Source organism: Chiloscyllium punctatum, chromosome 28, assembly GCF_047496795.1.
Source record: "Chiloscyllium punctatum isolate Juve2018m chromosome 28, sChiPun1.3, whole genome shotgun sequence".
Classification (NCBI taxonomy): domain Eukaryota; kingdom Metazoa; phylum Chordata; class Chondrichthyes; order Orectolobiformes; family Hemiscylliidae; genus Chiloscyllium; species Chiloscyllium punctatum.
This window is the reverse complement of record NC_092766.1, coordinates 5581067-5605180: the sequence shown is the minus strand read 5'-3', so window position 1 is coordinate 5605180 and position 24114 is coordinate 5581067. Positions and strand designations below refer to the sequence as shown.

Sequence of the window (24114 nt, the reverse complement as noted above, 5' to 3'; positions counted from 1 at the left end):
CTCCCACGGGGAGTGGGGGGAGAGAATGGGGGACTTGCTCCCACGGGGAGTGGGGGGGGAGAATGGGGGACTCACTCCCACGGGGAGTGAGGGGAGAATGGGGGACTCGCTCCCCACGGGGAGTGGGGGGGGGAGAATGGGGGACTCACTCCCCACGGGGAGTGGGGGGGGAGAATGGGGGGGACTCGGTCCCAACGGGGAGTGGGGGGATGAGCAGCATGGTGCAGGTTGGCTGATTGCTGGGCCCAGGGTGAACTGTCCCCTCACCTTGATCCCTTGGTGACTCTCACTCCCCGGCCCACAGCTAACGTCCAGTACTGATCTGCTGGGGTTGGATAACCTGATTGGGGGAGTCTCCTCGAAACATCTCCAGGATATGGGCTCAGAGGAGTTGCTCCAGGCTGCCAAGGGAGGACTCGAGGAACACGCCGATAAAATGACCGCCTTACAGAAAGAGACGATCGTCATGACGGTGAGTGGTGGGGAGGGCCCCCTCCCATCGCACGGGGCTGGGGGGGGGGGGGGACAGGGATAGGGAGGGGGGAAGGGGCTGGAGGGGGGGGGGACAGAGATAGGGAGGGGTGTAGGGGGATGGAGGAGGGTGACAGAGATAGGGAGGGGGTGTAGGGGGATGGAGGAGGGTGACAGAGATAGGGAGGGGGTGTAGGGGCTGGAGGGGGGGACAGAGATAGGGAGGGGGGAAGGGGGCTGGAGGGGGGGGGACAGAGATAGGAGGGGGTGTAGGGGCTGGAGGGGGGACAGAGATAGGGAGGGGGTGAAGGGGCTGGAGGGGGGGGGACAGAGGATAGGGAGGGGGGTGTAGGGGCTGGAGGGGGTGGACAGAGATAGGGAGAGGGGTGTAGGGGACTGGAGGGGGGTGACAGAGATAGGGAGGGGGTGTAGGGGCTGGAGGGGGTGACAGGGATAGGGAGGGGGTGTAGGGGGCTGGAGGGGAGTGACAGAGATAGGGAGAGGGGTGTAGGGGAGGTGAGGAGGGGCGTGACGGGATAGGGAGGAGGGATAGGGAGGGGTGTAGGGGCTGGAGGGGGGTGAGAGAGATAGGGAGGGGTGTAGGGGCTGGAGGGGGTGACAGAGATAGGGAGGGGTTGGAGGGGTGTAGGGATAGGGGGGTGACAGGGATAGGGAGGAGGGTGTAGGGGCTGGAGGGGGGTACAGGAGATGAGGGAGGAGGGGGTGTAGGGGCTGGAGGGAGGTTGAGGGGGTGACAGGGATAGGGAGGGGGTGTAGGGGCTGGAGGGGGTGACAGGAGGGGTTAGGGAGGGAGGGTGACAGGGGATAGGGAGGGGGGTGTAGGAGCTGGGAGGGGGTGTCAGGAGGATGGGAGGGTGACAGAGATAGGGAGGGGTGTAGGGGACTGGAGAGGGGTGACAGGGAGCTGAGGGGAGGGCAGGTGTAGGGTGGAGGGGTTGAGGGAGTGAGAGGAGGGGGTGTAGGCTGGAGGGGGGTGACAGGATAGGGAGGGGTGAGGGGAGGGGGGTGCAGAGATAGGGAGGGGGTGTAGGGGCTAGAGGGTGCGGTAGGAGGGGTGTAGGGGTGGAGGGGGGGACAGAGAGGGAGGGGGGTGTAGGGGGATGGAGGGTGTGACAGAGATAGGGAGGGGGTGTAGGGTCTGGAGGGGGTGACAGAGATAGGGAGGGGGGTGTAGGGGCTGGAGGGGGTGGACGGATAGGAGGGGGTGTAGGGGGATGGAGGGGGGGGACAGGGATAGGGGGTAGGGGGTTGGAGGGGGGACAGGGATAGGGAGGGGGTGTGGGAGCTGAGGATAGGGAGGGGGTGAGGATGTAGGGGTGACTGTGATAGGGAGGGGGGGGGTGTAGGGGCTGGAGGGAGTGACAGAGATAGGGAGGGGGTGTAGGGGTGGAGGGGGGGACAGGAAGGGAGGGGGTGTAGGGGTGATGGAGGGGGGTGACAGAGATAGGGAGGGGGTGTCGGGGCTGGAGGGGGTGACAGAGATAGGGAGGGGGTGTCGGGGGCTGGAGGGGGTGACTTGGCACCAGTGTGTTGGGGAGTTACAGTAGTTGAAGGGTCTCCCTTCCAGATCGGGTGGATGTGAGATGCTGAGCGGATTTCCGATCCCCTCAGCTTCTGGGGAACCCTGACCCTTCCCCCCCCCCCGCCCCCGTCACTCCCTCCCTAACCTGCTCGTGACCAGGCGTGTGTTTGAGCCAGCGCCGTATGAGCTCTCCGCAAGGAACGACTCCCAACCTCCTGCATTGCGAAGGCCAACATTACTGACCTGGAGCAGGTGAAGGGCACCGAGTGGAACAAGGGTCAGGTAAGTGGCGTTGGCTGTCCCCTAACTCTGACGCCTCGTGGTGAATCTCTGCAATTCTCCGACGTTTACTTCAGCGGTTCGATCGGGTCGTTTCGCGCCATTGCCTCTGAGAATCGGAGTTGCGTTGTCACGGACTCATACTCGTGGAAACAGGTCGTCAAATCCATTCCAACAGTCTTCCCAAACTTTACCCGTCCCGCCTGCCTGCCCCCCTGGCCTATTTCCCTCCAACCCTTTCCTATTTATGTTCTGATCCAAATATCTTGTAAACATTGGAACTGTCCCTACATCCACCCCTCCCTCTGCAAGTTCACTCCACACACGAACCACCCAAAAATTGCCGCTTGTGTCATTCTTAAATCACTTTCCCCTCTGGTTTTACAAATGTGCTTCCTCATCTTGAATTCTCCCCATACGCTCGGCAAAAACACTCTTACCATGTCTACCCCCCTCGTTATTATATATACCTCCATTAGGTCGTCTGTCAATATCCTGCGCTGCACCAAGAAACATCCCAGCATAGCTAGCCTTTCTTTATAGCTATATGATGGGCAGCATGGTGTCGCAGTGGTTAGCACTGCTGCCTCACGGTGCCAGGGAGCCAGGTTCGATTCCCCCCTCAGGCGACTGACTGTGTGGAGTTTGCACATTCTGCCCCCGTGTCTGCGTGGGTTTCCTCCGGGTGCTCCGGTTTCCTCCCACAGTCCAAAGATGTACAGGTTAGGGTGGATTGGCCATGGGAAATTGTCCCATAGTGTCCAGGCATGTGCAGGTTCGGTTCGGGTGGATTGGCCGTGGGAAATTGTCCCATAGTGCCCAGGGATGTGCAGGTTAGGGTGGATTGGCCGTGGGAAATTGTCCCATAGTGCCCAGGGATGTGCAGGTCAGGGTGGATTGGCCGTGGGAAATTGTCCCATAGTGCCCAGGGATGTGCGGGTTAGGGTGGATTGGCCATGGGAAATTGTCCCATAGTGCCCAAGGATGTGCAGGTCAGGGTGATTGGCCATGGGAAATTGTCCCATAGTGCCCAGGGATGTGCAGGTTAGGGTGGGTTGGCCATTGGAACTTGTCCCATAGTGCCCAGGGATGTGCAGGTTAGGGTGGGTTGGCCATGGGAAACTGTCACATAGTGCCCAGGGATGTGCAGGTTAGGGTGGATTGGCCATGGGAAATTGTCCCATAGTGCCCAGGGATGTGCGGGTTAGGGTGGGTTGGCCGTGGGAAATTGTCCCATAGTGCCCAGGGATGTGCAGGTTAGGGTGGATTGGCCATGGGGAATTGTCCCATAGTGTCCAGGGATGTACAGGTTAGGGTGGATTGGCCATAGGAAATTGTCCCATAGTGCCCAGGGATGTGCAGGTCAGGGTGGATTGGCCATGGGGAATTGTCCCATAGTGCCCAGGGATGTGCAGGTTAGGGTGGATTGACTGTGGGGAATTCGTGGGATAGGACAGGGCTTGACTCTGGTTGGGATACTCTTCAGCGGGCTGTCGTGCGCTCAATGGGCTGAATGGCCTGCTCCCACACTGTTGGGATTCGCTGACTCTCACTCAAACCTTCCATGCTCGAGGTCAATCTGCCCTCTCGCTTAATCATTGAGTCCTCGTCATAGAGATGTCCCGCATGGAAACAGACCCTTCGGTCCAACCCGTCCATGCCGACCCAGATATCCCAACCCAACGTAGCGGCTTCACTAAAGTGCAACAGTTACTGCTCTGCGTTCGCCTGTAACATTTCTCGACCTCCGTTTCCATTCCCGGGAACAGCAGAAGGTTGAGCAATTCCGGAATTCGCCAATAGAGGCTGAAACAAAGTTGACTCAAACGGGTAATGAAAACCAACAGGGGCCTGTTCTGACCTGAAGTGACAGAGCAATTACAAACACATTTGAGGAAGGTCTATCTGTTTGGTGTTCTCCAGCTCCATAGACACAAGCTGAAGGGTTTGTTCGCATGCCCAGGTCAGTGCGGTTCTCCCCACCCGGGTCTACACTCATATGTTCACCTGTGTCGTCGGATAATTTAAGGTTTCATAAGGTTGCAGATACCTGATTCTAAAAAGCCGAACTGACTCAAATGGTTCAGTGTCTCTAACACCAGGTTCGGTCACCAAAACTTTCCAGTTGATGGCAGTTATAAGGTGGGCGTTATCTCTGTGGATCTGGGCTACATTACGATAGAAATTCAAACTTCCTCCAGTCCTAGAGCATGGAAACAACCCGTCCGTGCCGACCATACACCCTAAACTAGTCCTGTCCCACCTGCCAGCACCCGGCCCATATCCCTCCAAACCCTTCCTATTCATATACCCATCCAAATGCCTCTTAAATGTTGTAATTGTACCAGCCTCCACCACTTCCTCTGGCAGCTCATTCCATACACGTACCACCCTCTGGGTGAAAAAGTTGTCCCTTAGGTCTCTTTTATATCTTTCCCCTCTCACCCTAAACCTATGCCCCTCTAGTTCTGGACTCCCCGACCCCAGGGAAAAGACTTTGTCTATTTACCCTATCCATTCCCCTCATGATTTTATAAACCTCTATAAGGTCACCCCTCAGCCTCCGACACTCCAGGGAAAACAGCCCCAGCCTGTTCAGCCTCTCCCTGTAGCTCAAACCCTCCAACCCTGGAAACATCCTTATAAATCTTTTCTGAACCCTTTCAAGTTTCACAACATCTTTCCGATAGGAAGGAGACCAGAATTGCACACAATATTCCAACAGTGGCCCTAACCAATGTCCTGTACAGCCACAACATGACCTCCCAACTCCTGTACAGAATGTACTGACCCTCTACTTAAAGATGACAGTAAAGAATACTGATTTTAAATCTTATCAGAAGCAGGAACTGATTAGGATCTCGGAAGTCTGTCTAGCTGTGAGTCGAAACATTTCTGTCTCACTCTCTCTCTCTCTCTCTCTCTCCCCCACTCCATCTAGGCACTCCTCCTTTGTGATGTTCTCCTCAAGAATGAGACAATTCCAGCTGACGAACTGGGGTAAAGATGTGTGTGTCTGTGTGTGTGTGTGTATGTGTGTGTGTGTGTGTCTGTGTGTGTGTGTGTGTCTGTCTGTGTGTCTGTGTCTGTGTGAGAGTGTGTCTGTGTGTGTGTGAGAGTGTGTCTGTGTGTGTGTGTCTGTGTGTGTGTGTATGTCTGTCTGTGTGAGAGAGCGTGTGTGTGTCTGTGTGTGTGTGTCTGTGTGTGTGTGTGTGTGTGTGTCTGTGTGAGAGTGTGTCTGTGTGTGTGTGTGTCTGTGTGTGTTTGTGTGAGTGTGTCTGTTTGTGTGTGTGTGAGAGTGTGTCTGTGTGTGTGTGTCTGTGTGTGTGTGTGAAGGAGCGTGTGTGTATATGCGCGTGCATGTGTGAGTCTGTGTGTGAAAGAGTGCATGTGTATATGCGCACGCATGTGTGAGTGTGTGTGTGAAAGAGTGCGTGTGTGTGTGTGTGCTTGTGTTTCAGTGTGTGAGTGTGTGTGTGAAAGAGTGCGTGTGTGTGTGTGTGCTTGTGTTTCAGTGTGTGAGTGTGTGTGTGAAAGAGTGCGTGTGTATATATATGTGCGTGCGTGTGTGTGAAAGAGTGTGTGTGTGTGGGTGTGAAAGAGTGCGTGTGTGTGTGTGTGAAAGAGTGTGTGTATGTATGTGAGTGTGTGTGTGAAAGAGTGTGTGTGTGTGTGAAAGAGTGCGTGTGTCTGTGTCTGTGTCTGTGTCTGTCAGTCTGTCTGAGTCTGTGTGATTCGATGTCAATCCCTGTGTGTCAGTGAACTCGAGGTCAATGTCAGTTATGTTGCCCTCCCCTTCCAATCCACATTAAGACTGACAAGCTCTGTTTAAACAGGTCAAAAGATCAGTCCACAAGAAGTTACTCCTCCTTTGTGTGGGACAGCACGGTGTCTCAGTGGTTAGCACGGCTGCCCCACAGTGCCAGGGTCCCGGGTTCGATTCCCCCCTCGGGTGACTGTCTGTGTGGAGTACTCCCCGTGCCTGTGTGGGTTTCCACTGGGTGCTCCATTTTCTACATACACTCACTCACTCACACTCACACACACTCACGCACACACTCAATCACCCTCTCTCACACACACGCACACACACTCACTCTCTCTCTGACACACACTCACATGCACATCCTCTCAGACACACAATCACGCTCTCTCTGACACACACATTTACACACTCACACACACACAAACTCACATACACGCTCACACGCACACATACACATACACACTCACGCACACACTCTCACACTCACACACACACACACACACAGTCCAAAGATGTGAAGGTTATGGTGGATTGGCCATGGGAAATTGTCCCATAGTGCCCAGGAATGTGTAGGTTATGCTGGATTGGCCATGGGAAATTGTCCCATAGTGCCCAGGAATGTGTAGGTTATGCTGGATTGGCCATGGGAAATTGTCCCATAGTGCCCAGGGATGTGCAGGTTAGGGTGGATTGGCCATGGGAAATTGTCCCATAGCGCCCAGGGATGTGCAGGTTAGGGTGGATTGGCCATGGGAAATTGTCCCATAGTGCCCAGGGATGTGCAGGTTAGGGTGGATTGGCCATGGGAAATTGTCCCATAGTGCCCAGGAATGTGTAGGTTATGCTGGATTGGCCATGGGAAATTGTCCCATAGTGCCCAGGAATGTGTAGGTTATGCTGGATTGGCCATGGGAAATTGTCCCATAGTGCCCAGGGATGTGCAGGTTAGGGTGGATTGGCCATGGGGAATTGTCCCATAGTGCCCAGGGATGTGCAGGTTAGGGTGGATTGGCCATGGGGAATTGTCCCATAGTGTCCAGGGATGTACAGGTTAGGGTGGATTGGCCATGGGAAATTGTCCCATAGTGCCCAGGGATGTGCAGGTTAGGGTGGATTGGTCATGGGAAATTGTCTCATAGTGCCCAGGGATGTGCAGGTTAGGGTGCATTGGCCATGGGAAATTGTCTCATAGTGCCCAGGGATGTACAGGTTAGGGTGGATTGGCCGTGGGAAATTGTCCCATAGTGCCCAGGGATGTGCAGGTTAGGGTAGATTGGCCGTGGGAAATTGTCCCATAGTGCCCAGGGATGTACAGGTTAGGGTGGATTGGCCGTGGGAAATTGTCCCATAGTGCCCAGGGATGTGCAGGTTAGGGTGGATTGGCCATGGGAAATTGTCCCATAGTGCCCAGGGATGTACAGGTTAGGGTGGATTGGCCATGGGAAATTGTCCCTTAGTGACCAGGGATGTGCAGGTTAGGGTGGATTGGCCGTGGGAAATTGTCCCATAGTGCCCAGGGATGTACAGGTTAGGGTGGATTGGCCGTGGGAAATTGTCCCATAGTGCCCAGGGGTGTGCAGGTTAGGGTGGATTGGCCATGGGAAATTGTCCCATAGTGACCATGGATGTTCAGGTTAGGGTGGATTGGCCATGGGAAATTGTCCCATAGTGTCCAGGGATGCACAGATTAGGGTGGGTTGGCCATGGGAAATTGTCCCATAGTGTCCAGGGATGTGCAGGTTAGGGTGGATTGGCCATGGGAAATTGTCCCATAGTGCCCAGGGATGTGCAGGTTAGGGTGGATTGGCCATGGGAAATTGTCCCATAGTGCCCAGGGATGTGCAGGTTAGGGTGGATTGGCCATGGGAAATTGTCTCATAGTGCCCAGGGATGTACAGGTTAGGGTGGATTGGCCGTGGGAAATTGTCCCATAGTGCCCAGGGATGTGCAGGTTAGGGTAGATTGGCCATGGGAAATTGTCCCATAGTGCCCAGGGATGTGCAGGTTAGGGTGGATTGGTCATGGGAAATTGTCTCATAGTGCCCAGGGATGTGCAGGTTAGGGTGGATTGGCCATGGGAAATTGTCTCATAGTGCCCAGGGATGTACAGGTTAGGGTGGATTGGCCGTGGGAAATTGTCCCATAGTGCCCAGGGATGTGCAGTTTAGGGTAGATTGGCCGTGGGAAATTGTCCCATAGTGCCCAGGGATGTACAGGTTAGGGTGGATTGGCCGTGGGAAATTGTCCCATAGTGCCCAGGGATGTGCAGGTTAGGGTGGATTGGCCATGGGAAATTGTCTCATAGTGCCCAGGGATGTGCAGGTTAGGGTGCATTGGCCATGGGAAATTGTCTCATAGTGCCCAGGGATGTGCAGGTTAGGGTAGATTGGCCATGGGAAATTGTCCCATAGTGCCCAGGGATGTGCAGGTTAGGGTGCATTGGCCATGGGAAATTGTCTCATAGTGCCCAGGGATGTACAGGTTAGGGTGGATTGGCCGTGGGAAATTGTCCCATAGTGCCCAGGGATGTGCAGGTTAGGGTAGATTGGCCGTGGGAAATTGTCCCATAGTGCCCAGGGATGTACAGGTTAGGGTGGATTGGCCGTGGGAAATTGTCCCATAGTGCCCAGGGATGTGCAGGTTAGGGTGGATTGGCCATGGGAAATTGTCCCATAGTGCCCAGGGATGTACAGGTTAGGGTGGATTGGCCATGGGAAATTGTCCCTTAGTGACCAGGGATGTGCAGGTTAGGGTGGATTGGCCGTGGGAAATTGTCCCATAGTGCCCAGGGATGTACAGGTTAGGGTGGATTGGCCGTGGGAAATTGTCCCATAGTGCCCAGGGGTGTGCAGGTTAGGGTGGATTGGCCATGGGAAATTGTCCCATAGTGACCATGGATGTTCAGGTTAGGGTGGATTGGCCATGGGAAATTGTCCCATAGTGTCCAGGGATGCACAGATTAGGGTGGGTTGGCCATGGGAAATTGTCCCATAGTGTCCAGGGATGTGCAGGTTAGGGTGGATTGGCCATGGGAAATTGTCCCATAGTGCCCAGGGATGTGCAGGTTAGGGTGGATTGGCCATGGGAAATTGTCCCATAGTGCCCAGGGATGTGCAGGTTAGGGTGGATTGGCCATGGGAAATTGTCTCATAGTGCCCAGGGATGTACAGGTTAGGGTGGATTGGCCGTGGGAAATTGTCCCATAGTGCCCAGGGATGTGCAGGTTAGGGTAGATTGGCCATGGGAAATTGTCCCATAGTGCCCAGGGATGTGCAGGTTAGGGTGGATTGGTCATGGGAAATTGTCTCATAGTGCCCAGGGATGTGCAGGTTAGGGTGGATTGGCCATGGGAAATTGTCTCATAGTGCCCAGGGATGTACAGGTTAGGGTGGATTGGCTGTGGGAAATTGTCCCATAGTGCCCAGGGATGTGCAGTTTAGGGTAGATTGGCCGTGGGAAATTGTCCCATAGTGCCCAGGGATGTACAGGTTAGGGTGGATTGGCCGTGGGAAATTGTCCCATAGTGCCCAGGGATGTGCAGGTTAGGGTGGATTGGCCATGGGAATTTGTCCCATAGTGCCCAGGGATGTACAGGTTAGGGTGGATTGGCCATGGGAAATTGTCCCATAGTGCCCAGGGATGTGCAGGTTAGGGTGGATTGGCCATGGGAAATTGTCCCATAGTGCCCAGGGATGTACAGGTTAGGGTGGATTGGCCGTGGGAAATTGTCCCATGGTGCCCAGGGATGTACAGGTTAGGGTGGATTGACCATGGGAAATTGTCCCATAGTGTCCATGGATGTGCAGGTTAGGGTGGGTTGGCCATGGGAAATTGTCCCATAGTGCCCAGGGATGTGCAGGTTAGGGTGGGTTGGCCATGGGAAATTATCCCATAGTGCCCAGGGATGTGCAGGTTAGGGTGGGTTGGCCATGGGAAATTATCCCATAGTGCCCAGGGATGTGCAGGTTAGGGTGGATTGGCCGTGGGAAATTGTCCCATAGTGCCCAGGGATGTGCGTGTTAGGGTGGGTTGGCCATGGGAAATTATCCCATAGTGCCCAGGGATGTGCAGGTTAGGGTGGATTGGCCATGGGAAATTGTCCCATAGTGTCCAGGGATGTGCAGTTTAGGGTGGGTTGGCCATGGGAAATTATCCCATAGTGCCCAGGGATGTGCAGGTTAGGGTGGGTTGGCCGTGGGAAATTGTCCCATAGTGTCCAGGGATGTGCAGGTTAGGGTGGATTAGGCAGGGATAAATATCGAATTGTAGTGTAGGGAAATAGGTTTGGCCTTTTTCCACTTCTGAGGGTGTGAACATGTTGGGCTGAAGGGTGTGTTTTCACACTGTAGGGATTATATTAACAAAACCTCCCTAAAGAGGGCCAATAGGGATTCAGATACATAATTCTTTAAAGTTTGCATTACAGGTAGACGAGGGGGTTATAGTCCAACAGGTTTATTTGGAAGCACTAGCTTTCAGAGCGCTGTTTTGGAACAGGGCCATAAGACACAGAATTTAATGCAAAAGATTACAGTGTCATCCAACTGAAATGATATATTGAACAATCCTTGATGGGGAACGTTCATACTGGAGTCCAGTTACTAAGTGGGGTGCCGCAAGGGTCAGAGTTGGGTCCACTGCTGTTGGTCATTTTTTATAAACGACCTGGATGAGAGTGTAGAAGGGTGGGTTAGTAAATGTGCAGACGACACTAAGGTCGGTGGATAGTGCCGAAGGATGTTGTCGGTCTCAGAGGGACATGGATAAGCTGCAGAGCTGGGCTGAGAGGTGGCAAGTGGAGTTTAATGAGGGACGGTGTGAGGTGATTCACTTTGGTCAGAGTAATCGGAATGCAGAGTACTGGGCTAACGGTGAGATTCTTGGCCGTGTGGATGAGCAGAGAGATCTTGGTATCCAGGCACACAGTTCCCTGAACTTTGCCACCCAGATTGATCGGATTGTTTAGGAGGTATACGGTGTGTTGGTGTTTGTTGGTAAAGGGAGTAAGTTTCGGAACCACGAGGTCATGCTGCAGCTGTTAGAAAACTCTGGTGCGGCCGCGCTTGGGAGAATTGCGTACAGTTCTGGTCACCGCATTACAGGAAGGATGGGGGAAGCTTTGGAAAGGGTTCGGAGGAGATTTACCGGGATGTTGCCTGGTAGGGAAGGGAAGGTCTTACGAGGAAAGGCTGAGGGAACTGAGGCTGTTTTCGTTGGAGAGAAGGTGACTTCATCGAGATGGATAAGATCATCAGAGGGTTATGATAGTTTGGAGAGTGAGAGCCTTTTCCCTCAGATGGTGAAGACTAACACGAGGGAACATAGCTTTAAATCGAGGGGTGATAGATAGAGGACAGATGGCAGAGGGAGTTCCTTTACTCTGAGAGTAGCAGAATCATAGAGTCATAGAGATGTACAGCACGGAAACAGACCCTTCAGTCCAACCCGTCCATGCTGACCCAGATACCCCAACCCAATCTAGTCCCACCTGCCAGCACCCGGCCCATATCCCTCCAAACCTTTCCCATTCATATACCCATCCAAACGTCTCTTAAATGTTGTCATTGTACCAGCCTCCACCACATCCTCTGGCAGCTCATTCCATACACGTACCACCCTCTGCGTGAAAAAGTTGCCCCTTAGGTCTCTTTTATATCTTTCCCCTCTCACCCTAAACCTATGCCCCTCTAGTTCTAGACTCCCCGACCCCAGGGAAAAGACTTTGTCTATTTATCCTATCCATATCCCTCATGATTTTATAAACCTCTATAAGGTCACCCCTCAGCCTCTGACGCTCCAGGGAAAACAGCCCCAGCCTGTTCAGCCTCTCCCTGTAGCTCAGATCCTCCAACCATGGCAACATCCTTGTAAATCTTTTCTGAACCCCTTCAAGTTTCACAACATCTTTCCGATAGGAAGGAGACCAGAATTACACGCAATATTCCAACAGTGGCCCTAACCAATGTCCTGTACAGCCACAACATGACCTCCCAACTCCTGTACTCAATACACTGACCAATAAAGGAAAGCATACCAAACGCCTTCTTCACTATCCTATCTACCCGCGACTCCACTTTCAAGGAGCTATGAACCTGCACTCCAAGGTCTCTTTGTTCAGCAACACTCCCTAGGACCTTACCCTTAAGTCTTCAATTCTCGTCCTGGCCTGTATCCCTCTAAACCTTTCCTATCTGTGTACTTACCCAAATGTCATTGAGATGTCGTTACTGTCCCCACACCTTCACACACTAACCTCCCTGTGTGGAAAAGAAGTCCCTCGTAATTTGTTTAAACCTCTCTCCTCTCACTTTAAAACCGTGTCCCTAGTTTTGAAACCCCCCACCTGAGGGAAAACTCACTGACCATTAACCCTATCTCTGCCACCGATGGTTTTATGGCCCTCTGTTAGGTCGTTGGGAACTGGGGGGGGGGGGGGGAGCTTGCACATATACACCAGCAGGAGGCAGGATTCTGGAACAGGCAGATGGTTTAACTGCAGGTATTAGTCTGAACTGACCAAGTTCATAAGGCAGACAGCCTCTCTCTCTCTCTCTCTCTCTCTGTCTCTGCCTCTCTCTCTCTCTCTCTGTCTCTCTCTCGCTCTCTCCCTCTCTCTGTCTCTCTCTCCCTCTCTCACTTTCTCCCTCTCTCTCTCTCCCTATCTCTCTCTCAACCCCTCTCTCTCCTCCCCCACCTTCTGTCTCTCTCTCTCTGTCTCTCTCTCTCTGTCTCTCCCTCTCTCACTTTCTCCCTCTCTCTCTCTCCCTATCTCTCTCTCAACCCCTCTCTCTCCTCCCCCACCCTCTGTCTCTCTCTCTCTCTCTCCCTCTCTCTGTCTCTCTCTCTCTCTGTCTCTCCCTCTCTCACTTTCTCTCTCTCTCTCTCCCTATCTCTCTCTCAACCCCTCTCTCTCCGCCCCCACCCTCTGTCTCTCTCTCTCTCTCTCTCCCTCTCTCTATCTCTCTCTCTCTCTCTGCCTCTCTCTCTGTGTGTCTCTCTCTCTCTGTCTCTCTCTCTCTCTGTCTCTCTCTCTCTGTCTCTTCCTCTCCCTTACCCTCTCTCTCTGTCTCTCTCTGTCTCTCTCTCTCTCTCTCTCCCTCTCTCTCTCTGTTTCTCTCTCTCTCTCTCCCTCTCTCTCTCTGTCTCTCTCTCTGACTCTCTCTGTCTCTCTCTCTGTCTCTCCCTCTCTCTGTCTCTCTCTCTTTCTCTCTGTCTCTCTCTCTGCCTCTCTCTCTCTCTCTCTGTCTCTCTCTCTGTCTCTCTCTCTGCCTCTCTCTCTCTCTCTCTGTCTCTCTCTCTGTCTTTCTCTCTCTCTCTCACTCTCCCTATCTCTCTCTCAACCCCTCTCTCTCCTCCCCTACCCTCTGTCTCTCTGTCTCTGTCTCTCTCTCTCTCTCCCTCTCTCTCTCTGACTCTCTCTGTCTCTCTCTCTGTCTCTCCCTCTCTCTGTCTCTCTCTCTCTGTCTCTCTCTCTGCCTCTCTCTCTCTCTCTCTCTGTCTTTCTCTCTCTCTCTCTCTCTCTCCCTATCTCTCTCTCAACCCCTCTCTCCTCCCCCATCCTCTGTCTCTCTCTCTCTCTCAATCTCCCCCCACCTCCCCATTCCAGTCTGTCTGTCTCTCTTTCTCTCTCTCTCTTGTTCTTCCCCTCTCTCTCTTACTCTCCCTCACTCTGTCTCTCTGTCTGTCTGTCTCTCTCTACCCCTATCTGTGTCTCTGTCTCCCTCTCCCTCAATGACCCTCTCTCTCTTTCTCCCTTTCCCTCTCCCTCACTCCCCCTCTCTCCTCTCCCTCGCTCTCCCTCCCTCTCTCGCCCTCGCTCTCCCTCCCTCTCTCTCTCCTGGATTGTCTTCCCAATGACGTGCCCTGAGTTCCCTGTGTTAACTTCCCACAGGCAGCTTGGCTCGTTGGTTGGTGGGTTAACCTGTGAGATGTTGGAACAGTACGCAGGCAGCTCAGCGGTGAACATGACTAGGGGCCTGGGCAATGTCACGGCCTGGTTATCAAGGTCTCAGGTACTCACTCAGACAGACAGCAATCAACCACCGCGGATTCGGCTCTGTATCTAACCCCGTACTGTCCCTGTCCCTGTCCCTGGGAGTGTGCGATGGGGGGGACAGTGTAGAGGGAGCTTTACTCTGTATCTAACCCCGTACTGTCCCTGTCCCTGTCCCTGGGAGTGTGCGATGGGGGGGACAGTGTAGAGGGAGCTTTACTCTGTATCTAACCCTGTGCTGTCCCTGTCTCTGGGAGTGTTTGATGGGGGGACAGTGTAGAGTGAGCTTTACTCTGTATCTAACCCCGTGCTGTCCCTGTCCCTGGGAGTGTTTGATGGGGGACACTGTAGAGGGAGCTTTACTCTGTATTCAACCCCGTACTGTCCCTGTCCCTGGGAGTGTTTGATGGGGGACAGTGTAGAGGCAGCTTTACTCTGTATCTAACCCTGTGCTGTCCCTGTCTCTGGGAGTGTTTGATGGGGGGACAGTGTAGAGGAAGCTTTACTCTGTATCTAACCCTGTGCTGTCCCTGTCCCTGGGAGTGTTTGATGGGGGGACAGTGTAGAGGGAGCTTTACTCTGTATCTAACCCCGTGCTGTCCCTGTCCTGGGAGTGTTTGATAGGGGGGACAGTGTAGAGGGAGCTTTACGCTGTATCTAACCCCGTGCAGTCCCTGTCCCTGGGAGTGTTTGATGGGGGGGACAGTGTAGAGGGAGCTTTACTCTGTATCTAACCCCGTGCTGTCCCTGTCCCTGGGAGTGTTTGATGGGGGACAGTGTAGAGAAAGCTTTACTCTGTATCTAACCCCGTGCTGTCCCTGTCCCTGGGAGTGTTTGATGGGGGGACAGTGTAGAGGGAGCTTTACTCTGTATCTAACCCCGTGCTGTCCCTGTCCCTGGGAGTGTTTGATGGGGGGACAGTGTAGAGGGAGCTTTACTCTGTATCTAACCCCGTGCTGTCCCTGTCCCTGGGAGTGTTTGATGGGGGACAGTGTAGAGGCAGCTTTACTCTGTATCTAACCCCGTGCTGTCCCTGTCCTGGGAGTGTTTGATGGGGGGACAGTGTAGAGGGAGCTTTACTCTGTATCTAACCCCGTGCTGGCCCTGCCCTGGGAGTGTTTAATGGGGGGACAGAGTAGAGGGGGCTTTACTCTTTGTCCAACCCTGTGCTGTCCCTGGGAGTGTTTGATGGGGCGACAGTGTAGAGAGAGCTTTCCTCTGTATCTAACCCCGTGCTGTCCCTGTCCCTGGGAGTGTTTGATGGGGGGTGACAGTGTAGAGAGAGCTTTACTCTGTATCTAACCCCGTGCTGTCCCTGTCCTGGGAGTGTTTGATGGGGGACATTGTAGGGGGAGCTTTACTCTGTACCTAACCCCGTGCTGTCCGTGTCCCTGGGAGTGTTTGATGGGGGGACAGTGTAGAGGGAGCTTTATTCTGTATCTAACCCTGTGCTGTCCCTGTCCCTGGGAGTGTTTGATGGGGGATAGTGTAGAGGAAGCTTTACTCTGTATCTAACCCCGTGCTGTCCCTGTCTCTGGGAGTGTTTGATGGGGGACAGTGTAGAGAGAGCTTTACTCTGTATCTAACCCCGTGCTGTCCCTGTCCCTGGGAGTGTTTGATGGGGGACAGTGTAGAGTGAGCTTTACTCTGTATCTAACCCTGTGCTGTCCCTGTCCCTGGGAGTGTTTGATGGGGGGACAGTGTAAAGGGAGCTTTACTCTGTATCTAACCCCGTGCTGTCCCTGTCCCTGGGAGTGTTTGATGGGGGGGACACTGTAGAGGGAGCTTTACTCTGTATCTAACCCCGTACTGTCCCTGTCCCTGGGAGTGTTTGATGGGGACAGTGTAGAGGGAGCTTTACGCTGTATCTAACCCCGTGCAGTCCCTGTCCCTGGGAGTGTTTGATGGGGGGCACAGTGTAGAGGAAGCTTTACTCTGTATCTAACCCCGTGCTGTCCCTGTCCCTGGGAGTGTTTGATGGGGGACAGTGTAGAGGGAGCTTTACTCTGTATCGAACCCCGTGCTGTCCCTGTCCCTGGGAGTGTTTGATGGGGGGACAGTGTAGAGTGAGCTTTACTCTGTATCTAACCCCGTGCTGTCCCTGTCCCTGGGAGTGTTTGATGGGGGGCACAGTGTAGAGGAAGCTTTACTCTGTATCTAACCCCGTGCTGTCCCTGTCCCTGGGAGTGTTTGATGGGGGACAGTGTAGAGGGAGCTTTACTCTGTATCTAACCCCGTGCTGTCCCTGTCCCTGGGAGTGTTTGATGGGGGGACAGTGTAGAGTGAGCTTTACTCTGTACTAACCCCGTGCTGTCCCTGTCCCTGGGAGTGTGTGATGGGGGGACAGTGTAGAGGAAGCTTTACTCTGTATCTAATCCTGTGCTGTCCCTGTCCCTGGGAGTGTTTGATGGTGGGACAGTGTAGAGGGAGCTTTACTCTGTATCTAACCCCGTGCTGTCCCTGCCCTGGGAGTGTGTGATGGGGGGACAGTGTAGAGTGAGCTTTACTCTGTATCTAACCCCGTGCTGTCCCTGTCCCTGGGAGTGTGTGATGGGGGGACAGTGTAGAGTGAGCTTTACTCTGTATCTAATCCTGTGCTGTCCCTGTCCCTGGGAGTGTTTGATGGGGGACAGTGTAGAGGGAGCTTTACTCTGTATCTAACCCCGTGCTGTCCCTGTCCCTGGGAGTGTTTGATGGGGGGTGACAGTGTAGAGTGAGCTTTACTCTGTATCTAACCCTGTGCTGGCCCTGCCCTGGGAGTGTTTAATGGGGGGACAGAGTAGAGGGGGCTTTACTCTTTGTCCAACCCTGTGCTGTCCCTGGGAGTGTTTGATGGGGCGACAGTGTAAAGGGAGCTTTACTCTGTATCTAACCCCGTGCTGTCCCTGTCCCTGGGAGTGTTTGATGGGGGGGACACTGTAGAGGGAGCTTTACTCTGTATCTAACCCCGTGCTGTCCCTGTCCCTGGGAGTGTTTGATGGGGGACAGTGTAGAGGGAGCTTTACTCTGTATCTAACCCCGTGCTGTCCCTGTCCCTGGGAGTGTTTGATGGGGGGACAGTGTAGAGTGAGCTTTACTCTGTATCTAACCCCGTGCTGTCCCTGTCCCTGGGAGTGTTTGATGGGGGGCACAGTGTAGAGGAAGCTTTACTCTGTATCTAACCCCGTGCTGTCCCTGTCCCTGGGAGTGTTTGATGGGGGACAGTGTAGAGGGAGCTTTACTCTGTATCTAACCCCGTGCTGTCCCTGTCCCTGGGAGTGTTTGATGGGGGGACAGTGTAGAGTGAGCTTTACTCTGTATCTAACCCCGTGCTGTCCCTGTCCCTGGGAGTGTGTGATGGGGGGACAGTGTAGAGGAAGCTTTACTCTGAATCTAATCCTGTGCTGTCCCTGTCCCTGGGAGTGTTTGATGGTGGGACAGTGTAGAGGGAGCTTTACTCTGTATCTAACCCCGTGCTGTCCCTGCCCTGGGAGTGTGTGATGGGGGGACAGTGTAGAGTGAGCTTTACTCTGTATCTAACCCCGTGCTGTCCCTGTCCCTGGGAGTGTGTGATGGGGGGACAGTGTAGAGGAAGCTTTACTCTGTATCTAATCCTGTGCTGTCCCTGTCCCTGGGAGTGTTTGATGGTGGGACAGTGTAGAGGGAGCTTTACTCTGTATCTAACCCCGTGCTGTCCCTGCCCTGGGAGTGTGTGATGGGGGGACAGTGTAGAGTGAGCTTTACTCTGTATCTAATCCTGTGCTGTCCCTGTCCCTGGGAGTGTTTGATGGTGGGACAGTGTAGAGGGAGCTTTACTCTTTGTCCAACCCTGTGCTGTCCCTGGGAGTGTTTGATGGGGGGACAGTGTAGAGGGAGCTTTACTCTGTATCTAACCCCGTGCTGTCCCTGTCCCTGGGAGTGTTTGATGGGGGGTGACAGTGTAGAGTGAGCTTTACTCTGTATCTAACCCCGTGCTGTCCCTGTCCCTGGGAGTGTTTGATGGGGGACAGTGTAGAGAAAGCTTTACTCTGTATCTAACCCAGTGCTGTCCCTGTCCCTGGGAGTGTTTGATGGTGGGACAGTGTAGAGGGAGCTTTACTCTTTGTCCAACCCTGTGCTGTCCCTGGGAGTGTTTGATGTGGGGACAGTGTAGAGAGAGCTTTACTCTGTATCTAACCCCGTGCTGTCCCTGTCCCTGGGAGTGTTTGATGGGGGACAGTGTAGAGGGAGCTTTACCCTGTATCTAACCCCATGCTGTCCCTGTCCCTGGGAGTGTTTGATGGGGGACAGTGTAGAGAAAGCTTTACTCTGTATCTAACCCCGTGCTGTCCCTGTCCCTGGGAGTGTTTGATGGGGGGACAGTGTAGAGGGAGCTTTACTCTGTATCTAACCCCGTGCTGTCCCTGTCCCTGGGAGTGTTTGATGGGGGGACAGTGTAGAGGGAGCTTTACTCTGTATCTAACCCCGTGCTGTCCCTGTCCCTGGGAGTGTTTGATGGGGGACAGTGTAGAGGCAGCTTTACTCTGTATCTAACCCCGTGCTGTCCCTGTCCTGGGAGTGTTTGATGGGGGGACAGTGTAGAGGGAGCTTTACTCTGTATCTAACCCTGTGCTGGCCCTGCCCTGGGAGTGTTTAATGGGGGGACAGAGTAGAGGGGGCTTTACTCTTTGTCCAACCCTGTGCTGTCCCTGGGAGTGTTTGATGGGGCGACAGTGTAAAGGGAGCTTTACTCTGTATCTAACCCCGTGCTGTCCCTGTCCCTGGGAGTGTTTGATGGGGGGGACACTGTAGAGGGAGCTTTACTCTGTATCTAACCCCGTACTGTCCCTGTCCCTGGGTGTGTTTGATGGGGGACAGTGTAGAGGGAGCTTTACGCTGTATCTAACCCCGTGCAGTCCCTGTCCCTGGGAGTGTTTGATGGGGGGCACAGTGTAGAGGGAGCTTTACTCTGTATCTAACCCCGTGCTGTCCCTGTCCCTGGGAGTGTTTGATGGGGGACAGTGTAGAGGGAGCTTTACTCTGTATCTAACCCCGTGCTGTCCCTGTCCCTGGGAGTGTTTGATGGGGGGACAGTGTAGAGTGAGCTTTACTCTGTATCTAACCCCGTGCTGTCCCTGTCCCTGGGAGTGTGTGATGGGGGGACAGTGTAGAGGAAGCTTTACTCTGTATCTAATCCTGTGCTGTCCCTGTCCCTGGGAGTGTTTGATGGTGGGACAGTGTAGAGGGAGCTTTACTCTGTATCTAACCCCGTGCTGTCCCTGCCCTGGGAGTGTGTGATGGGGGGACAGTGTAGAGGGTGCTTTACTCTGTATCTAACCCCGTGCTGTCCCTGTCCCTGGGAGTGTGTGATGGGGGGACAGTGTAGAGTGAGCTTTACTCTGTATCTAACCCTGTGCTGTCCCTGTCCCTGGGAGTGTTTGATGGTGGGACAGTGTAGAGGGAGCTTTACTCTGTATCTAACCCCGTGCTGTCCCTGCCCTGGGAGTGTGTGATGGGGGGACAGTGTAGAGTGAGCTTTACTCTGTATCTAATCCTGTGCTGTCCCTGTCCCTGGGAGTGTTTGATGGTGGGACAGTGTAGAGTGAGCTTTACTCTGTATCTAACCCTGTGCTGTCCCTGGGAGTGTTTGATGGGGGGACAGTGTAGAGGGAGCTTTACTCTGTATCTAACCCCGTGCTGTCCCTGTCCCTGGGAGTGTGTGATGTGGGGACAGTGTAGAGGGAGCTTTACTCTGTATCTAACCCCGTACTGTCCCTGTCCCTGGGGGTGTTTGATGGGGTGACAGTGTAGAGTGAGCTTTACTCTGTATCTAACCCCGTACTGTCCCTGTCCCTGGGGGTGTTTGATGGGGGACAGTGTAGAGGGAGCTTTACTCTGTATCTAACCCCGTGCTGTGCCTGTCCCTGGGAGTGTTTGATGGGGGGTGACAGTGTAGAGGGAGCTTTACTCTGTATCTAACCCCGTGCTGTCCCTGTCCCTGGGAGTGTTTGATGGGGGACAGTGTAGAGGAAGCTTTACTCTGTATCTAATCTTGTGCTGTCCCTGTCCCTGGGAGTGTTTGATGGGGGGTGACAGTGTAGAGTGAGCTTTACTCTGTATCTAACCCCGTGCTGTCCCTGTCCCTGGGAGTGTTTGATGGGGGGGACAGTGTAGAGGAAGCTTTACTCTGTATCTAACCCCGTGCTGTCCCTGTCCCTGGGAGTGTTTGATGGGGGGACAGTGTAGAGGGAGCTTTACTCTGTATCTAACCCTGTGCTGGGCCTGCCCTGGGAGTGTTTGATGGGGTGGACAGTGTAGAGGAAGCTTTACTCTGTATTCAACCCCGTACTGTCCCTGTCCCTGGGAGTGTTTGATGGGGGACAGTGTAGAGGGAGCTTTACTCTGTATCTAACCCCGTACTGTCCCTGTCCCTAGGAGTGTTTGATGGGGGGGACAGTGTAGAGGGAGCTTTACGCTGTATCTAACCCCGTGCAGTCCCTGTCCCTGGGAGTGTTTGATGGGGGGGACAGTGTAGAGCGAGCTTTACTCTGTATCTAACCCCGTGCTGTCCCTGTCCCTGGGAGTGTTTGATGGGGGACAGTGTAGAGGGAGCTTTACTCTGTATCTAACCCCGTGCTGTCCCTGTCCCTGGGAGTGTTTGATGGGGGGACAGTGTAGAGGGAGCTTTACTCTGTATCTAACCCTGTGCTGTCCCTGTCCCTGGGAGTGTTTGATGGGGGACAGTGTAGAGGGAGCTTTACTCTGTATCTAACCCCGTGCTGTCCCTGTCCTGGGAGTGTTTGATGGGGGAAAGTGTAGAGGGAGCTTTACTCTGTATCTAACCCTGTGCTGGCCCTGCCCTGGGAGTGTTTAATGGGGGGACAGTGTAGAGGGAGCTTTACTCTGTATCCAACCCCGTGCAGTCCCTGTCCCTGGGAGTGTTTGATGGGGGGACAGTGTAGAGCGAGCTTTACTCTGTATCTAATCCTGTGCTGGCCCTGTCCCTGGGTGTGTTTGATGGGGGACAGTGTAGAGGGAGCTTTACTCTGTATCTAACCCCGTGCTGTCCCTGTCCCTGGGAGTGTTTGATGGTGGGACAGTGTAGAGGGAGCTTTACTCTTTGTCCAACCCTGTGCTGTCCCTGTCCCGGGGGTGTTTGATGGGGGGACAGTGTAGAGGGGGCTTTACTCTTTGTCCAACCCTGTGCTGTCCCTGTCCTGGGAGTGTTTGATGGTGGGACAGTGTAGAGGGAGCTTTACTCTTTGTCCAACCCTGTGCTGTCCCTGGGAGTGTTTGATGGGGCGACAGTGTAGAGAGAGCTTTACTCTGTATCTAACCCCGTGCTGTCCCTGTCCCTGGGAGTGTTTGATGGGGGGTGACAGTGTAGAGTGAGCTTTACTCTGTATTTAACCCCGTGCTGTCCCTGTCCTGGGAGTGTTTGATGGGGGACAGTGTAGAGTGAGCTTTACTCTGTATCTAACCCTGTGCTGGCCCTGCCCTGGGAGTGTTTAATGGGGGGACAGTGTAGAGGGAGCTTTACTCTGTATCCAACCCCGTGCAGTCCCTGTCCCTGGGAGTGTTTGATGGGGGGACAGTGTAGAGCGAGCTTTACTCTGTATCTAATCCTGTGCTGGCCCTGTCCCTGGGTGTGTTTGATGGGGGACAGTGTAGAGGGAGCTTTACTCTTTGTCCAACCCTGTGCTGTCCCTGTCCCGGGGGTGTTTGATGGGGGGACAGTGTAGAGGGAGCTTTACTCTGTATCTAACCCCGTGCTGTCCCTGTCCCTGGGAGTGTTTGATGGTGGGACAGTGTAGAGGGGGCTTTACTCTTTGTCCAACCCTGTGCTGTCCCTGTCCTGGGAGTGTTTGATGGTGGGACAGTGTAGAGGGAGCTTTACTCTTTGTCCAACCCTGTGCTGTCCCTGGGAGTGTTTGATGGGGCGACAGTGTAGAGAGAGCTTTACTCTGTATCTAACCCCGTGCTGTCCCTGTCCCTGGGAGTGTTTGATGGGGGACAGTGTAGAGGGAGCTTTACTCTGTATCTAACCCCGTGCTGTCCCTGTCCTGGGAGTGTTTGATGTGGGGACAGTGTAGAGTGAGCTTTACTCTGTATCTAACCCCGTGCTGGGCCTGTCCCTGGGGGTGTTTGATGGGGGGACAGTGTAGAGAGAGCTTTACTCTGTATCTAACCCCGTGCTGGCCCTGTCCCTGGGAGTGTTTGATGGGGTGACAGTGTAGAGTGAGCTTTACTCTGTATCTAACCCCGTGCTGGCCCTGCCCTGGGAGTGTTTGATGGGGGGACAGTGTAGAGAGAGCTTTACTCTGTATCTAACCCCGTGCTGTCCCTGTCCCTGGGAGTGTTTGATGGGGCGACAGTGTAGAGAGAGCTTTCCTCTGTATCTAACCCCGTGCTGTCCCTGTCCCTGGGAGTGTTTGATGGGGGGTGACAGTGTAGAGTGAGCTTTACTCTGTATCTAACCCCGTGCTGTCCCTGTCCCTGGGAGTGTTTGATGGGGGGGACAGTGTAGAGGAATCTTTACTCTGTATCTAACCCCGTGCTGTCCCTGTCCCTGGGAGTGTTTGATGGGGGGGACAGTGTAGAGGAAGCTTTACTCTGTATCTAACCCCATGCTGTCCCTGTCCCTGGGAGTGTTTGATGGGGGGGCCAGTGTAGAGGGTGCTTTACTCTGTATCTAACCCCGTGCTGTCCCTGTCCCTGGGAGTGTTTGATGGGGGGACAGTGTAGAGGGAGCTTTACTCTGTATCTAATCCTGTGCTGTCCCTGTCCCTGGGAGTGTTTGATGGGGGGGACAGTGTAGAGGGAGCTTTACTCTGTATCTAACCCTGTGCTGGGCCTGCCCTGGGAGTGTTTGATGGGGTGGTCAGTGTAGAGGGAGCTTTTCTCTGTATCTAACCCCGTGCTGTCCCTGTCCCTGGGCGTGTTTGATGGGAAACAGTGTAGAGGGAGCTTTACTCTGTATCTAACCCCGTGCTGTCCCTGTCCTGGGGGTGTGTGATGGGGGGGACAGTGTAGAGGATGCTTTACTCTGTATCTAACCCCGTGCTGTCCCTGTCGTGGGAGTGTTTGATGGGGGTAGAGTGTAGAGGGAGCTTTACTCTGTATCTAACCCTGTGCTGTCCCCGTCCCTGGGAGTGTTTGATGGTGGACAGTGTAGAGGGAGCTTTACTCTGTATCTAACCCGTGCTGTCCCCGTCCCTGGGAGTGTTTGATGGGGGACAGTGTAGAGGGATTTTTACTCTGTATCTAACCCCGTGCTGTCCCCGTCCCTGGGAGTGTTTGATGGGGGACAGTGTAGAGGGAGCTTTACTCTGTATCTAACCCCGTGCTGTCCCCGTCCCTGGGAGTGTTTGATGGGGGACAGTGTAGAGGGAGCTTTACTCTGTATCTAACCACGTGCTGTCCCTGTCCTAGGAGTGTGTGATGGGGGACAGTGTAGAGGGAGCTTTACCCTGCGCTGGATCCTGGATCCTTACCTCAAGGATCTGAGAAGTCCACCTCAAAGAGGCCATTCAGCCCGCCCCCGTCCATGCCGACCCACGCCCTTCCTGGTGCAGGGGCGCAGAGAGGCGTCTGCTGCCCTGGCAGCCTGAGTGGGTTGGGGAGTTGTGTCCGGGTCGGTCGGAGGGTAACGGGCCTACCCAGGGTTATACTGGTTCCAGGGTCACTGACCTTGTGTCTCGGTCTCTCCTAGTTCGTCTGTGTAGCTGAACAGCTCACGTCTGCACTCGACGCCTATGACCCCCAGGCACTGCAGGATCACGTGGACACCATACTCGACCTCGTTCCCAGTGAGATCCTCCTCTACCTCAGGTATGTGTCCTTATCCCGGAATCAGTGTACCCACTCCCTCAGCACTGACCCCCCGACAGGGCCCACTCCCTCAGCACTGACCCCCCGACAGGGCCCACTCCCTCAGCACTGACCCCCCGACAGGGCCCACTCCCTCAGCACTGACCCCCCGACAGGGCCCACTCCCTCAGCACTGACCCCCCGACAGGGCCCACTCCCTCAGCACTGACCCCCCGACAGGGCCCACTCCCTCAGCACTGACCCTCCGACAGGGCCCACTCCCTCAGCACTGAC

General features: G+C 54.2%; 1 protein-coding gene across 1 annotated transcript in view; it reads left to right on the top strand.

The window, feature by feature from the left end:
* Nucleotides 1-2232: 2232 nt before the first annotated feature.
* LOC140453867 (uncharacterized) overlaps nucleotides 2233-24114 on the top strand; it is a 55640-nt gene continuing 33758 nt past the window's right edge. Inside the window, exons 1-4 of the mRNA XM_072548728.1 lie at nucleotides 2233-2296; nucleotides 5235-5293; nucleotides 13951-14071; nucleotides 23723-23841. Of these exons, the coding sequence (XP_072404829.1) occupies nucleotides 13988-14071; nucleotides 23723-23841 (203 nt within the window). The 5' untranslated portion in view covers nucleotides 2233-2296; nucleotides 5235-5293; nucleotides 13951-13987. The remainder of the gene's footprint in view (nucleotides 2297-5234; nucleotides 5294-13950; nucleotides 14072-23722; nucleotides 23842-24114) is intronic.